This window comes from Talpa occidentalis, unplaced genomic scaffold (assembly GCF_014898055.3).
Source record: "Talpa occidentalis isolate TD23 unplaced genomic scaffold, MPIMG_talOcc4v2.1, whole genome shotgun sequence".
In the NCBI taxonomy this organism is placed as follows: Eukaryota; Metazoa; Chordata; class Mammalia; order Eulipotyphla; family Talpidae; genus Talpa; species Talpa occidentalis.
The window spans coordinates 50,060,862-50,076,574 of NW_026555331.1; the positions used below are offsets into that span (position 1 = coordinate 50,060,862).

The window sequence follows — 15,713 nt, forward strand, 5'->3', positions numbered from 1 at the left end:
CTATTAAGACTTTAGAAAGGACAATAATAGGGGCCTCTCTGGTGGTGCAAGGGATTAAGTCTCAGCACTGTGAAGCATTTGGCAGCCACTGCAGCATGAGTTTGATCCCTGGCCAGGGAGATAACCCACATGGTGCAGCAGACCTCTTCTGTCTCGCCTGCAGCTCCTCTCAGCAGTGTATTTCAGTCAGTCTGCCTGTTCTGCTCCCCACTCTGTTTCTGGTGAATCCTCTCACCCTCCCAGTACCTCTGGCCTATACCCCCACTCTTGTATGCATAAATAAAATAAATATTAAAAAAAAGAAAGAACAATAACAATAGTAGTCTAAAACTTTCACATGGTAAACCATTCCCTGCTTTTGGTGTGGCTTCATAAATAATTGTTTGAGTATAAAAGTTACACATTTTCACAGTAAAATAAACAAAAACAATGTCAGTTCTACTGCTCCGTTAATTCATGCATGTTTGGTTTAAACAAAATAAACATAAGATCAGACAATAAGTTGATATGTCTTTTTCTTTTCATGTCTTGTAATGTTTTCACATGTCAGTACGTAAAAGTACTGACAAAGTACTTTTCAAAGCCGCAGAGTCCATTGTATATTTCAATCAACTATTGATGGATAAATATTTAGCTTATTGTTCTTGATTTTATAATCTTACTATTTATAATCTTACTTAGATTTGACATTGTACATATATATTTAGGCAAATCTTCCTGTAGTATGAATTCTAGATATAGAATTTCTGTTTTTTTTTTAAAAAGCTTTATTTATCTATGCATACAAGAACTGGGTATAAGCCGGAAGTATGGGTGGGGGTGAGAGGATTCACCAGAGACAGAGTGGGGAACAGAACAGGCAGACTGACTGAAATACACTGCTGAGGGGAGCAGCGGGTGAGCCAGGAGAGGTCTGCTGCACCATATGGGTAGCTCCCTGGCTGGGGATTGAACTCATGCTGCAGTGGCTGCAGATAGCTTCATAGGTTGCATCTTAACCCCTTGCGCCACCAGGGAGGCCCCCTAGAATTACTGTTTTAAAGATAGATGCCATTGAAACTTTAATCAGTATTGTCAAATTGCCCATCAAAAGTATGTACTAATTTATGTTTGCACCAATAGTTTGCACCCATTTCATCACATCTTCGCCAGTACTTATATGATCCTTTTTTCCACCTCTGTCAATCTGATGGGGTAAACCATATCTCACTGGAATTTGAATTTTTGTTTTTTGAAGCATTAGTATTTTGAGCAAATGCTTTTACTCAATAAATTGTATAATGTAAATTGATTGTGCATATACTTGCCCTTTTGATTAAAAAATTGATTTATATCTTTGTATTTTATGGATGTTAACAGTATTTCTTCACATATTGCAAGTATTTCTCCCCCAGTTTATAGACTGCTTTTTTTTTTTTTAATATTTTTTTTTTAATAGAGGCATGTTTATTTATTTGTTTGTTTGTTTTGTTTATACATGCACTGGGTACAGTCAGAAGCGCGGGAGGGTGAGAGAATTCACCAGAGCCAGAGCGGGGAGCAGAGCAGGCAGAAAGACCGAAGCACACTGCTGAGGGGAGCAGCGGGCGGCAGGAGAGGTCTGCGCGCCATGTGGGACCCTCCTCAGGTGGCCGGGGAGCAGCTGGGGATCGAACCGGCGCCGCAGAGGCCGCGGGCAGCTTCGCAACCCAGCGCTCAACCGCTGCGCCACCGGGGAGGCCCTAGACTGCTTTTTAATGTCATTTATGATGCGTTTTACTCTAGAGAAGTTTTCCATTTTGTGTTGTTATATATGTAGTTTTTTTTTTTTAAAGGTTTATTTATTTATTTATTTATTTATTTATTTATTTATTTATTTATTTATTTATTTATACAAGCACTGGGTACAGTCAGAAGTGCGGGAGGGTGAGAGAATTCACCATAGCCAGAGCGGGGAGCAGGCAGAAGGACCGAAGTACACTGCTGAGGGGAGCAGCAGGCGCGGCAAGAGAGGTCTGTTGCACCATGTGGGACCCTCGTTGGCGGCCGGGGATCGAACCAGCGCTGCAGAGGCTGCGGGCAGCCTCACAGCCCAGCGCTCAACCGCTGCGCCACCAGGGGAGGCCCTGTTATATATGTAGTTTATGTCATTATTTGCTTGTTAGATTTCTATTCTTACCTAGAAAATTCTCTGTATTATAGGATCATGAAAAATATTTAGCCAGGTTTTTTTGTGCTTTTGTTGTATTTTTATACTTGGAATTTTAATATGTGTTTATATGAGATCAAGTTGTTTGCATCAGGAAGTTCAATTTGTTCCCTAATGGATATGAGAGTTAGAGCAGTTTCATCTTAGATAGTGATTTTACCTGAACGTTAGGTTGTGAACTAATTTGAAGTTATAGGGTTTGTTTTAGTTATAGCAATGAATATTTCTCCTAGAAGGCAAGAACCCCCAGTAGGTAAATACATTGCTCTTTTGATTTTCTTTTTCTTTTTTTAAATTTACTTGGCAATTAGGATGAGTCTCTTCCAACAGCAGGGGACAGGGAAAGGGGATCCAGCAAAGAGACATGCAACCAAACCATTTCTGGCACTGGCATAGAAAGGGATTCTCCTGTGGATAGACTTGTCTTGGTGCATGAGGTAGCTTATGACCTCACAAGCAATATCTCTCACTGTAGTTTTACTACACTGAAAAATACTGCTATTCTCAAAAGTCTGGCTTAGGACACTTTTGGTTTTTTGGTGGATTCTGGTCACATTAATCTTTAATGCTATTTCTTCTATGCATTCTGTGTTCTGCTAATGATGTCCTTGCATTTGCTAGACTGATATGTTTTATATGCTTTCCACTGCATGTGTGCTCCAGAAAAGTCTGGAGTAGCTTTCTGCCTTCCTCCCTTGTGGCTTGGTGAATTGTAACTGTCCTTAACTAATCTAATTAAAACCTACTTTTGAATGCCCCCTTCACCTAAGGAGTCTCTGTAATGACCTTATCGTACTTATGATAAGTTTATTGTGCTTGTTTATGTGGTCTGTTTCTTCTACCAGACTGTGAGCTCTTTTGGGACAGGAATTTTGCCTGATGATTGAAAACTATGAGCTAATAGTCCAAGAGGTTTTTTTGTTGAATGTGCATACACTGTTATTAGTATAAATAACTATTTTACCAAGTGTTAACTTATCCAAGTTAAACAGTTACATGTAATCAAATTTCATATCAACTAAGGTAGAATATTCCTTAACAACTCTGAGAAGTCTTAAATGTCATTTTTCAGTGGAAATAAATTTATGATGTTAATAGGCCTATGGAAAAAATAATGTCAAATACATTTTATGGAATGTTGAAGAAGTATATGTGTATGAATAAAATTCAGAATATTTTAGCTTAAAAAGCCATGAAAATTTTTTTTATAAAATCATATCGCTGTTTACATATTTGATCATCATGTGTTTTAACAAATTGTTTATAGTCAGAATATTACTGGATTTTTGATCCTTTTTAACAATGCCTTGCATTATCATCTCATTGATTGCATACCATTAGCCAGTGATATGAAAACAGCTAATATTTCTGGGGGAAAGTAAGATTTAAATATTTTTCTCAAGGTCACATATATAAGTGGCAGAGATGCCCAAGGTGCTCTTAATTATCATATGTAGGTGTCTCTTAAAATGACAATCTTAGATTGTGAAATCCATTGTCATTAACTTTGTTTAACTCAGAGTAGGTTTCTATTACAGCTATAGAATTAACTTGAACCACCCTTTCTCAAAATATCTTCAGGAGGACTTTCTAAGGTCTCCTGAAAATGTATATATATGCAACATTGTGTATTTTTCTCATTTTTTTTACTGAGTTTTCTAAAAAGTTGTATGTAAATTTAAATTTATATGTCAATTTAATAGACCAACTTATTTTATAATTTTATAGCTGTTTCATCAAAATTTTGGTTTAATTATTTTGTTATTGCTCTGTCAGTATACTGATAAGACTTTTGATGAGAGGAACAGTTATTTAAAGATTTAATCATTTTGTGACCTAAAAATTATAGCTCTTGCTACTTATTTTTAAATTCACTACTTTAAACATTTGGGTTTTACTTATAAATCTTTATCAAAGTGAGATTTTTGAACAGCTTTCACACCAAAACTTCAGTCACACATTAAAAATGTTTTATTGGATTTTTGGTATTTTATGAAGCAGAAAGTCAAAATCAATGGAATAGAAGCACTCTTTTAGTGGTTAGCACTTTCCTATAAAGGGTGCAGATCAAATTTTATTATCAAATTATAAAAGCTATAAACTTATCATTTTCATCACACCTTAATATGCTTAAAATGTTATTAAAATTTTCATGCTATAAAATTGTCACATTATGCTTGCTATGCTCCTAATATTTTTTGCATTGTTATGGATGATTATGCAACATTGCTGAGTTAGGAATACTATGCAGTAGTAGTACAAAATGCTATTAATGCTATAAGAAACTATGACAGCTTTATGCAAAATTGACTTATTTTTACCAGATTTTAATATTTTCTTTTTTTTGTTTTAACAAATTGCCATTTTTTTGCCTTTGATATTCTGGTAACTGTGCTGTCAGTTGTACTCGAGTATTTCATGATAAGGTATTGCAAGAACCAAAACTGATTAAGCCCCAGACCCAGATCACCTTATATTTTATAGTAATGACTATCTGGATTGAAATTTATAATATAAAATTTATAATATAAAAACTCTGAAATTTATAATATGTAAATGTTTATTTGAATGATGTACAGTAGAGTTCGTAAAATGCAGGTTTCTTTAGATCCCTTTTGACTTGCTTTTGTCCTTTTGGTGCTGTTTCAAAAAGTAATAATTACTAGGTTTTTGTCCCTTTGTTCTCAAGCCACTCAGAATGTTTTAATTGTAGAACTGTCAGCTGTATTGCTCCTACAATTGGTTTTTGTAGAATCTCTTTTCTTCCACTTATTCCTTGGTGGATATTTATGTAATTTTCCTATAATTTCTTAATCATAATGATTTATGACCAAGAAACTATACCACATTATTGATCTGGAAAAAAGGCAATGAAAAGTTAAAAGAATACTATTTTCCACTTTAAACCTACCAGAGAACGTTTGGGACAATGTTCTGAAACCAGCCACTTACACTCAATTTTATGCATTCTCCATACATTGTGGCTATAGTGTAACTGAGCAGGATGTAATCTATGTGCATGTTTACTGCTTAGGTTTCAGATTTTTTGGGCACTGACTAATGGTAAATGGAAGAAAAACTAAAAGGGTATTAAATATGTCTGTAAATGAGATAAAGGAAAAGATGAGGCTAAAATAATCTATTTTTTGGAAAATATTCAGAAGCTGTAATATTTGTGATATAACTTAGAAAAGTATAGTATCCCATTAAAAATCTCAGCCTCATAACAACCTGTGAATTAAGTAGATTTATTACCCTTAATAAATCTTAATTCATAAGAATAGAAGGCTTAGTAAATTTAAGTAAAAATGATTAAGATCATACAGGTTAGGGAAGGACTTAGAAATGCAGACCATAAAATAAAATACAATATATATATATAATACATAAAATGTTAAATAGGAAAAAGGACAGAAGTAGTTCATAGAAGAGGAAACCCACATTATCCATAATGTATGAGAAGATGGTTTACCTCACTGGTAATCTGTGAATGTGAATTCAAATAATAGCAGGGAAAACAAAAAAACAACAGTGGGATAACATTTGTCAAATATCAGGTCATCAAAAATTAAAATGAACTGCTCTTATTGTGTGTTTTCAAGATTGAGGGGAGAAGTGGCTGTTCTCAAGCTGCCAGGGGAAGGTAATTTGGTACAATCATTCTGAGTGTTGTTTGTAAGAGTATAGAGTTGAAAGCAACCTAAAAGTGGTAATGATATTGTGATGGAAATTACACAACAGTTAAAAGTAATGCAATGGATCTATAAAGTTAGTCTCAAAATTATAATGAAGACTGAATCAAGTAAATTGTGAAAATATCTTTACTGTATTACTATTTTTTGTGACTACAAAACCATATATCTCAAGATTATTTTTCTTCACAGATATACGTGCATGCATATAAGTGTATTTTAAAATATCCCAGAGGAATATATTCTAAATTCGTATTGTAGTAGTTTTTGGGAAAGATAAATGAAACTTAATTGAAATGTAATGCTGTTTTTTAAAACATAAGACTTAAAGCAAACATGGAAAGTGTTAATTTCAGATTAAGAACATTGGCATTTGTTAAATTACTCTTTCTTGCTTTCAAAATTCGGTTAAAAAACAGAGCAAAGAAAGAGCTAGTACTTACACTTGGGTCTTGATTCCTAGGTATTGAGCTAATGCTGTTAATATGCTACCTCCAAATGAGAAGGAAAAAAGATCAAGTGATGAAATTAGTTTTATCAGAAGAATTATGTATTTATGTGTAGTTTTTTAAGAGGAAAGTTATAAGATACTAAAAATCATTATCTTTAAAATCTTTTAGCATGCTGTTACTATGTATGTATAAAAGAGCAACTTTTAGGTACTTAGGGAAAAAGTTACCTTTAATTGTTTAAGATGTGATACATGTTTCTGTTAAATGTAATAGAAGACATTAGATATTGTGAATTTTTAAAATAAGTTTCATGAAAATGATTTAATCCAAATATATAACCTGACTTCTATCTAAAAAAGTCAAAAGTAGCTTTTCTTCCATTTTGTAAATTCATTCTTCACAAAAATTTTACAGCCTTTTTATTTACAGCTTCTCTCCAAGATAAAATGGCAAATCCCAAAGAGAAAACTCCAATGTGTCTGGTAAAAGAGTTAGCCCGTTTCAATAGAGTTCAACCTCAGTATAAACTTCTGAAAGAAAGAGGGCCTGCTCATTCGAAGGTAAGGTTATGAAGAGAGGTGGTGATACTTGCTTATCAGTGTCTATCACGTTGATCATCTCAGGTTTTAATTGTGCTTCACTCTGGGGGGAGGGGACTAAGGATGGCCTGATAGCTTTTTCTTCTTAATTTATATTTTGATGTCTGTAAGGAAACAAATTTTACAGCTAATTATGGGTCACAAAGCTCTTTCAAATACAGTACTTCACAAAAAACCTTAACAAAATCATGAGATGTGAATTATTTCCATTTTGTAAATTAAAAAACTCAGGCACAGAAATTATGTAATTAGATTAATATTTTTTAAGTGCCAATACTAACACTGAATATATACTCTTTGGCTTCCAAATATAGTGCTCTTTCTATTAAATCACAACTGCTAAAATAAAAATGGAGACACAGCAAATCTAACAATGTAACCATTGTTCTAGTAAGACATCTAGTAAGATATCTAGTAAGACATCTTTTCCAATGTGATGATTAATTCTAAGGTTTATCATTTATAAAAGTTGTATTTATACCAGTATTGTTATAGCTATGCATTTAAAATATTGTTCTTTTAAATGGAAAAGCAGTATTCTGTGTGTGTTTGTGTGTGTATACATATATATGTTTATAACCTCATATTTACATGTTTACATATGCACATGTTACAAAGAAATCTGCAACTGCTACATTTATGCTTGAACTCTGGTAATCTCTTTAAAAAAAGTATGCATATTTCTTTGGCATATTTTTAATCTTGGATATTGGGGATTTTGATTATGAGCATAAGCTTTTGTATATAGTATGGAAGCAATTATTTCTATGAAAGTAGGTTAATTTTCATAAAAGAATTGACTACTGAATTGTTTTCCTAGCATTTCCTTTAAAGGTTGGAATAAGATGAAATGGAGATCCTTCCATTTTGTTCCCTAATAAAGGCTTTATGAAGGATTTCTGGGCAATAATTTAATTTGATCATAATGTCTTTTGTGCAGGGAAGATGGTTGTGACCCTGGTGTACCTGTCTAGTCATAAATCTTGATATTTTTTATATTCATTTTATACTCATTCTGTTTCTGGCCTTAATTACACTGCTCGCATTTCTTAGAATGTTTCCTGTTTTTTTCCTCCTAGCTCTTCCTTTGCCTGTGTTGTAGTGTCTCTCTGCCGTGAAGGTCCTTTTGCCCTTATTCATTTTTGAACACTCAGCTCACATATTATATCTTCCAAACTTCTCTGAAATCTCCTCTCATTCCTCCACTGGACCTCCAGCAGTACCCACCTTTCTCAGATGTAGTTATTACTGTGCTGTAGTGCAATGATATATGTTGGTCATTACTGTTGTACTACACTGAACTTATTTAGGGGTAATAAATATTTTATTCTTCCATATTTTGTGGCTCTTTTAGCATATGTCCTCTTTGTTCCTCATCTTTCAGTTTTAGGTATTCCTCCTTTAGAGATAAGGCTCCAGATTTAAATTTTTGGTATTAGACTCAAGGGCCATATCTCCTCATGGTAGTCATTTATGTCCTCCCGGGTTATTCCATCACATTTCTCATAGCTTACTTTCATTCTCTAATATGACTTATGTATTTTTTATTTTTTTAAAGATTTATTTATTTATACATATAAGAACTGAGGTGAAGGCCAGAGTTGTTGGGCGGGGGATGGTGAGATGATTCACCAGAGACAGAGTGGGGAATAGAACAGGCAGATCAACTGAAACACACTGCTGAGGGGAGCAGTGGGCCAGTCAGGAGAGGTCTGCTGTGCCATATGAGTATCTCCATGGCGGGGGATGGAACTAGTGCTGCAGTGGCTGCAGATAGCTTCATAGGTTGCGTCTTAACCCCTTGTGCCACTAGGTAGGCCCCTATGACTTCTGTTTTAATATTTGGTGATTTAAGTAGGTGATTCTTCCAACATACTGACCTTTCTGGTTTTTGCATTTCTTTAGTTGTCTTCTACTCTTCTTTAGCCATACATTGCTTATCCTGTGATAGGTCGTGTTCTTGACCTTAGCGTTACCAGTCACTACAAGTTCATAATTTAAACTCAAGCATTCATCTCTCTCTGACACCTCCTCACTTTCTAGTTCATTTCTTCTAGTAGTTTGATTTCAGTTGTGATTCAACACCACAAATCTGTTGATTTTTACCACCTTTTTTTTTTTTTGCTGTTTCTTACTTTTCTCAGTTTTCATGTGTCCATATCCAGCTAAAATTCCATATCCCTTGTATGTATCCTTACCTCTCCTGCTCCTCTTGGTTGATAATTGCTTGGCAAACCTCCCATATATTCAAACTCTTCATTCCTATCTGAATTATGGGTGAATTGCTGATGGAGGCCAATCCTGTTGTTGCTATATTAGATCTCAACCCTTCTCACTTGTTTAAAGCCATTCCTCCAGCTTCTCTTTTTCTCCTCTCCCCATCCTTACCTTTCTTCTTTGTCATTATTTTCACCTTCTAATGGACTAGATTTGTTGTTGTGGAAATGGACCACATTTTCATTTCTCAACAGTTCTAGGATTCTCTTTGGTGATTTGGAGTTTTCATTTGCCAACCTGTGCCTACTGTGCTGGGTGCTTTGGTCAGAGGCCTCTCAAATTAACCTAAAGCTCTCTAAAATAGTTTCTTAAAAATTGAGCTATAATTATGCTATATTTGAATGTATTGTGAAATAATCACCTTAACAAGTCTAATTAATATCCACTACTACACACAGTTAATATTTTTTTCCCTGTGATAAGAACTTAAGATTTATTCTCTGGCAACCTTAAAATATATAATGCAGTATTATTAACTATAGTCACAACACTGTATATTACATCCTTATGATTATTTTGTAACTGTAAGTTTGTACCTTTTATCCACTTCACCCATTTCTCCCACACCCCACCTTCCACCTCTGGCCACCACCAGTCTGTTCTCTGTTATCTGTGAGTTTAGTTTCTTTTATAATCCATATATAAGTGGGGTAAAAAAGTATTTGTCTTCTTGTGTTTGACTCATTTCATTTAGCATAATGCCCTCAAGACCTATTCATGTTGTTGCAAATGGCAAAATTTGCTTATAGTTCATTTTTTAAGAGTACTAGAATAATTGGCATATTCTTGAATGAAAGATAATATTTATAAGTACTATTTGTTAATACTTAATATTAACTAGCCATGAAAAATTTAAATGGACATAATTCATTAATATCCTTGAGATATTAACTAATAAGGTAATTTAATATAGGTGTCTGTTTGCTTTCTATATTCGCTCTCTCATCTTTAAGCTCTAAAATGGTTCAGATGTGTATCTAGAGTTGACAAACACAAAGACTGATGTCTTCAGGGAGATGTTGAATTGTCTTTTCATGCATCTTTACAGGAAATAGTGATCTCTCTTATGTTTCCATACTTTCTTCTTTTCTTCATTGACTCTTACTGAATCTGAAAAAACTTACGGCTAATTTTAATATGTGACTATTAAATGAAATAATTACCTTAATGTTTACCTCCTACCCTAAGTACCTAAATACCGTTCTTTATTTTTTTCTATGGGTTATTGTTTTAATTTTCTCAAATCTCAAAAGAGGACTAATTTAGAATGTAAGAAAGAGAACCATGAATAACATAAAATGGTATTTTCCTCTAAGCCTTATTTTGATAACTTGTCAATATGCATGTGTAGGTATTTCAAGAAAACTGTACTATTACTGGCAGTTTGAGAAGGATTATTTTGGAATAGATGGTGTCACCGAGTGACCTTCAAGCCAATAAAATACCTTGTCTTTTTTTTTCTTCTTTAAATCTTTGCTAGATTTGCCAGGTTTGGTCTTGCCTTTTGCTCTATATTATCCAGCTCTGTGGCCTGAAGCAACTCATTTAAGGGTCTCAGTTTAATTGGAGAAAAAAAAATTACTTGCTGTAGTGTGATCCAATAGAATGATGATTTATAAATTCTTGATGGTGTATGTATCCAGATTAACTGTATCACTGTATATTAGTAGTAGATAAGATGAAAAAAAAAACAACTTGGTAAAATATCTGCTGCAAATTTGCATTGTGGCAGGCAGGCACTATTCCTGCAGTGGAGCTTCCTACTCTGCCTACTCTTCTGTGATGTCACTATTTGTATATCCTGGATACAAATTCTTTCTTAGTGTGCCTTGGGAAATATTTCCTACCAGTCTTTAGCTTGTCTTTTTTTTTTTTTTAACAGTATCTTTTAATGAGCAGTAGTTGTTAATTTTTATGAATTCCAACTCACCTATTTGATCTTTGTTAGGTTGATTGTGCTTTTAGTGTCATATCTAATTAAAATCATTACCTCATAAAAGGTTAGATTTTTGCCCATGTTTTTCTCTAGATGTTGTAGTTTTTGGTTTTACATTTAGATCTAATTGCCATTTTCAGTTAGTTTTTAATATGGTATGAGATTTGGAAAAAAGGTTTATTTTTTGCATATGACTGTCCAGTTGTCAAAAAAATTATACTTACTTTACTGCATTGCCTTTGTATCTTTGTAGAAAAATCAGCCTCTCACTTATATGTATTTGTTTATTTTTGGGCTCTATTCTGTTGATTTATTATCCTTTTTTTTTATGCAGATGCCCAGCTTTTTTGGTTACTATAACTTTCTAATTATTAAACTGATAAAATTAGCCCTGTAATTGGGATCTTTTTTAACAGTGTTTTGACTATTCTGCATCTTTGGCATTTTCATACGAATTTTAAGGTTGGCATGTCCATTTTATAAAACATCTTTGCTGGAACTGTCATGAATCTATGGCTCAATTTGGGAAAAATTAACATACCAGAAAAATTGAATCTGCCAACTCATGAACAGAGAATGTATTAATCATTTGTTTATATACTCCTGATTTCTTTCAGTGATATTTTGTAGTTTTCAGTGAACACATTTTTCACATCTTTTAGGTTTATTCCTGAGTATTTAATATTTTTGATGCTGTTGTAAATGGCATTAAATTGCAATTTCTGACCGTTCTTTTGCTCATTGCTAGCATATAAAAATATGTGGAAATTTAAAATGTTCACCTAGTATTCTGCAGTCTTGCTAAACTCACTTATCAGTTGTAGTAAGGTTTTTTTTTTATTCCATTGGGTGCTCCTCATGCCATTTGTGATTAAGACAGTTTAACATCTTGTTTTCTAACCTGAGTGTCATTTATTTAATTCTCTTGCCTGATGTCCATTAGTACAGTGTTGAATAGAAGTGTTTAGTATAGACATCTCTAATTTGTTCCGGATTTTATTGGAAATTATGCATCCCCCCCCATAAGTTGTGATGTGAGATACAGCTTTTTATTTAGATGCCTTTTAACAAATTGAGGAAATTCCTTTTTACTTATTGTTTGCTGAGAATTTTTAATATGAGTAGATATTGATTTTTGTTATGTGTTTCTTCTGCATTGATTGATGATCACAAGGTTTATTAAAAAAACCCTCTTGATATTGTGAATTACGTAGATTGATTCTCAAATAGAATCAACCCTTGCATTCCTGGAACAAAGCAATTGGTTATAATGTATTATCTCATTTCTATACTGATGGATTCCATTTGTTAATGAAATATAATATTTTGTTAAGGATTTTTACATTTATCTCTATGAGAGATAATGGTCTGTAGTTTTATTTCCTCCAGTACTATCTTACTCTGTTTTTGGTATTAGGGTAATACTTTGAGAATAAATTGGGAATTGTTTCTTCTTCAAATTTTGGGAAGAATCTGTATATGTTGTCTTATTCCTTAAATACTTGGTAGAATTTATCATTGAAACCATAAGGGCGTAGAACTTTCTTTGTGGCAAGATTTATAGTGACAAATTCCACTTCTTGAATATATTTGGGGGTATTCAGGTCACCTATTTCTTCTTGAATGAGTTTTAGTAATTTGTGTTTTTTCAAGGAATTTAAATTGTTGAATTTATTGGCATAAAGTTGTTCAAAAATACCCTTTTATGTTTTTAATACTTTTTAATACTTTTTTAATACTTTTAATACTTTTAGAATGTGTGGTGATGTAACCATTCACATTCTTGATATTGGTAATTTGTGTTTCCTCTTTTTTCATAATAGTCTGACTGGAGATTTATCAACTATTGATTTTTATAAGGAGCCATTCTTTGGATCGTTTTGTTGAATTTTTTCATTATTGTCTTTCTATTTCATTATTGTTTGCTTTTATTTTTATTACTTTTTTTCTGTTTACTTCAAACTTAATTTGCTCTTTTTTCCCTCTATTTGCCTCAAGTTTCAAATGAGGAACTCCCTGAACCACACTTTTTTTTCTGGTTTCTTACGATGGAGACTGTAGTGACTTATTTGAGATCATTCTTTTCTAGTATAGATATTTAGTGCTAGAAGTTTTCCTGTAGCAATGTTTTGATGACATCTTTTGGGATTTAGTGTTTTCATTTTTATTCAATTTAAAATACTGACTTCCCTTTTAATTCATTTTATCCATGGGTTGTCTAGAAATGTGTTATTTTGTTTCCAAATAATTTGGAAAATTTTCAGAGTTACTTCTGTGACTGGTTTCTAATTTAATTTCATTTTGGTCAGAGAACATATTTTGCATCTCTTGAATAACTGAATTTATTGAGTGAGACTTGTTTAATGGTCTGTTGTCTGTCTTTATAAATGTTTTGTTAGAAATTGAGACTAAATGTGTATTATGTTTTTTTTTTTTTGGAGGAAAGTTTTAAAAATGTCACTTGGTTAAGTTGTGTGATAGAGTTATTTAAGTCTATAGTTTTTGAGTTTTTTGCCTGATAATCACTTTATCAGTTATAAAATCCAGTCTGATTTTAATTGTGAATTTTCTTCTTTGCAGTTCTGTTAGTTTTGCTGCATGTATTTTGAAGCTGTGTTGTTAGCTGATGAAATCTTTAGTATCGTTATGTCTTTTTGGCTTCTGAAATAACCTTTGCTGTTACTAGTTGCAGCGTCTTTGCTCTGAAATCTACTTTGCCCTATTTAATATAACCATTCTTTTCATTGATTTATGTTAACATGACTTTTTTTTGTCCCATTTCTTTTTTTAAGCTGTATGTGTGTTTGTATTTGAAGTGCATTCCTTGTAGGTAGCATGTAGCTGGAATTTGCTTTTTATCCAGCCTAAAAAATCTTTTTTCAGCTGAGGGCATTTGCACCATTTTGTTTTAATTTTTTTTTAAAAGATTTATTTATTTATTTATACAAACACTGGGTACAGACAGAAGTGCGGGAGGGTGAGAGAATTCACCAGAGCTAGAGCAGGGAGCAGAACAGGCAGACTGATGAAGTACATTGCTGAGGGGAGCAGTGGGTGGCAGGAGAGGTCTGCGCGCTATATGGGACCCTTGCCCGGCGGCTGGGGATCGAACCAGCACTGCAGAGGCTGCGGGCAGCTTCGCAACCCAGCGCGCTACTGCTGCACCATTGGAGAGGCCCCATTTTGTTTTCATTTTTACAACCATCATATAAGTTCTTGTTAGCTCCATTTTATAAAACAATTAAGAAAACAGAATTAGAAAGAATAATGACTTACCTAATGTTGCATAGTAAGTCGTGGAACCTTGACTGGAACTTCTAAACAGTGTGTCTCAAGATCCTACTTGGAATTATTAAATTTTTATTGTGTGAAATTATTTTTGTTTCTCAAGTTTTATTGAGATAAAATTGACATAAAACATTGTATTAGTTTGGGTATACAGTGTAGTGAGATTTCTTTTTTTTAAAAAAGATTTATTTATTTATGCATACAAGAGCTCTGGGGTACAAGACAGAGGTGTTGGGGGGTGAGATAATTCCCCAGAGACAGAGTGGGGAACAGAGCAGTCCGACTGACTGAAATACACTGCTGAGGGGAGCAATGGGTGAGACAGGAGAGGTCTGCTAAGCCATGTGGTTTGCTCCCTAGGCTGGCCAGGGATTGAACTTGTACTGCAGAGGCTGCAGATTGCTTCATAGGTTGTGTCTTAACCCCTTGCGCCATCAGGGAGGCCCCTGTAGTGGGATTTCTTAAGAGAGCAAAGAAGGGGATTGACTTGGATAAATTTAAATTTTGTAGAATGTTCACTTTGATGGATGTAAGAAAGATAGCTGGTATGGGAAAGTCTTAATGTTAAAGGTCCTGATTTTGTGATGGTCTTGTAGTAATTTAGGGGAGCAATATTAATATTCTTCTACTAAGACATTGGCAAAGGAGAGGTATAAATTATAAGGAGAGGAAGACAGATTTGAAAAATATTTTTGAAGTGGAATCAATATTTTGGTAATTGGACAAGGTGAGAATGGAAAGAGAAATGGAGACAAGGAAAACTGCTCAAATGTGTCTTAGTTGTGAGGTGAGAAAATGGTGACATCTGTAAGGTCAGGAAAGATTGGAGAATGGAGGTAAATGAAGTGTTCTGAGTTTGTGTTTATAGGGGCTTTATACTGAGGTGGTGACAGTAGACATTACCAGGAGCAGTTTGAGATGTTAAACGGTCTAAGGGAGGCAAGGATAAACAAAGAAGCTATTGAGATTTTGAACCTGAATTAATAGAAGAATAATGGATGCAGCATTCTGGCTTGTGAGTTGAATAGAGTGAGAATAAAGGAAATGATATTCTTTGTAGCAGATTTCTTAAGTACTGAAATTTGAAAAAATGAGGAATGAAGCATTGAAAAATTATTTTAAAATCAGATAAATTTGCTTTAGGTATTTATTTTATTTTTAAAATTTCCACAAATGTTTTATGATGAAGTTTAAAATATAATAATTGAGTATAATTTATTGTAATAGGTCTACTAATGAGAAATGGCATTCTTTTTTGGAGGGGGCCAACATATCACTTAA

At 33.6% G+C, this 15,713-nt stretch overlaps 1 protein-coding gene across 8 annotated transcripts in view; it reads left to right on the top strand.

Moving 5' to 3' along the window:
• Window positions 1-15,713, top strand: part of STAU2 (staufen double-stranded RNA binding protein 2) — a 251,657-nt gene that overhangs the window by 17,264 nt on the left and 218,680 nt on the right. For 5 of the 8 annotated variants that reach the window (XM_054692175.1, XM_054692174.1, XM_037505302.2 and 2 more), the window contains exon 3: window positions 6,762-6,892. The exons of 2 other annotated variants lie outside the window; for them this stretch is intronic. In XM_054692175.1, coding sequence (XP_054548150.1) covers window positions 6,779-6,892 — 114 coding nt within the window. In that variant the 5' untranslated portion in view covers window positions 6,762-6,778. Of the gene's footprint in view, window positions 1-6,746; window positions 6,893-15,713 lie in introns of all 8 variants that reach the window. One more of the 8 variants, XM_054692176.1, reaches the window with a different exon arrangement.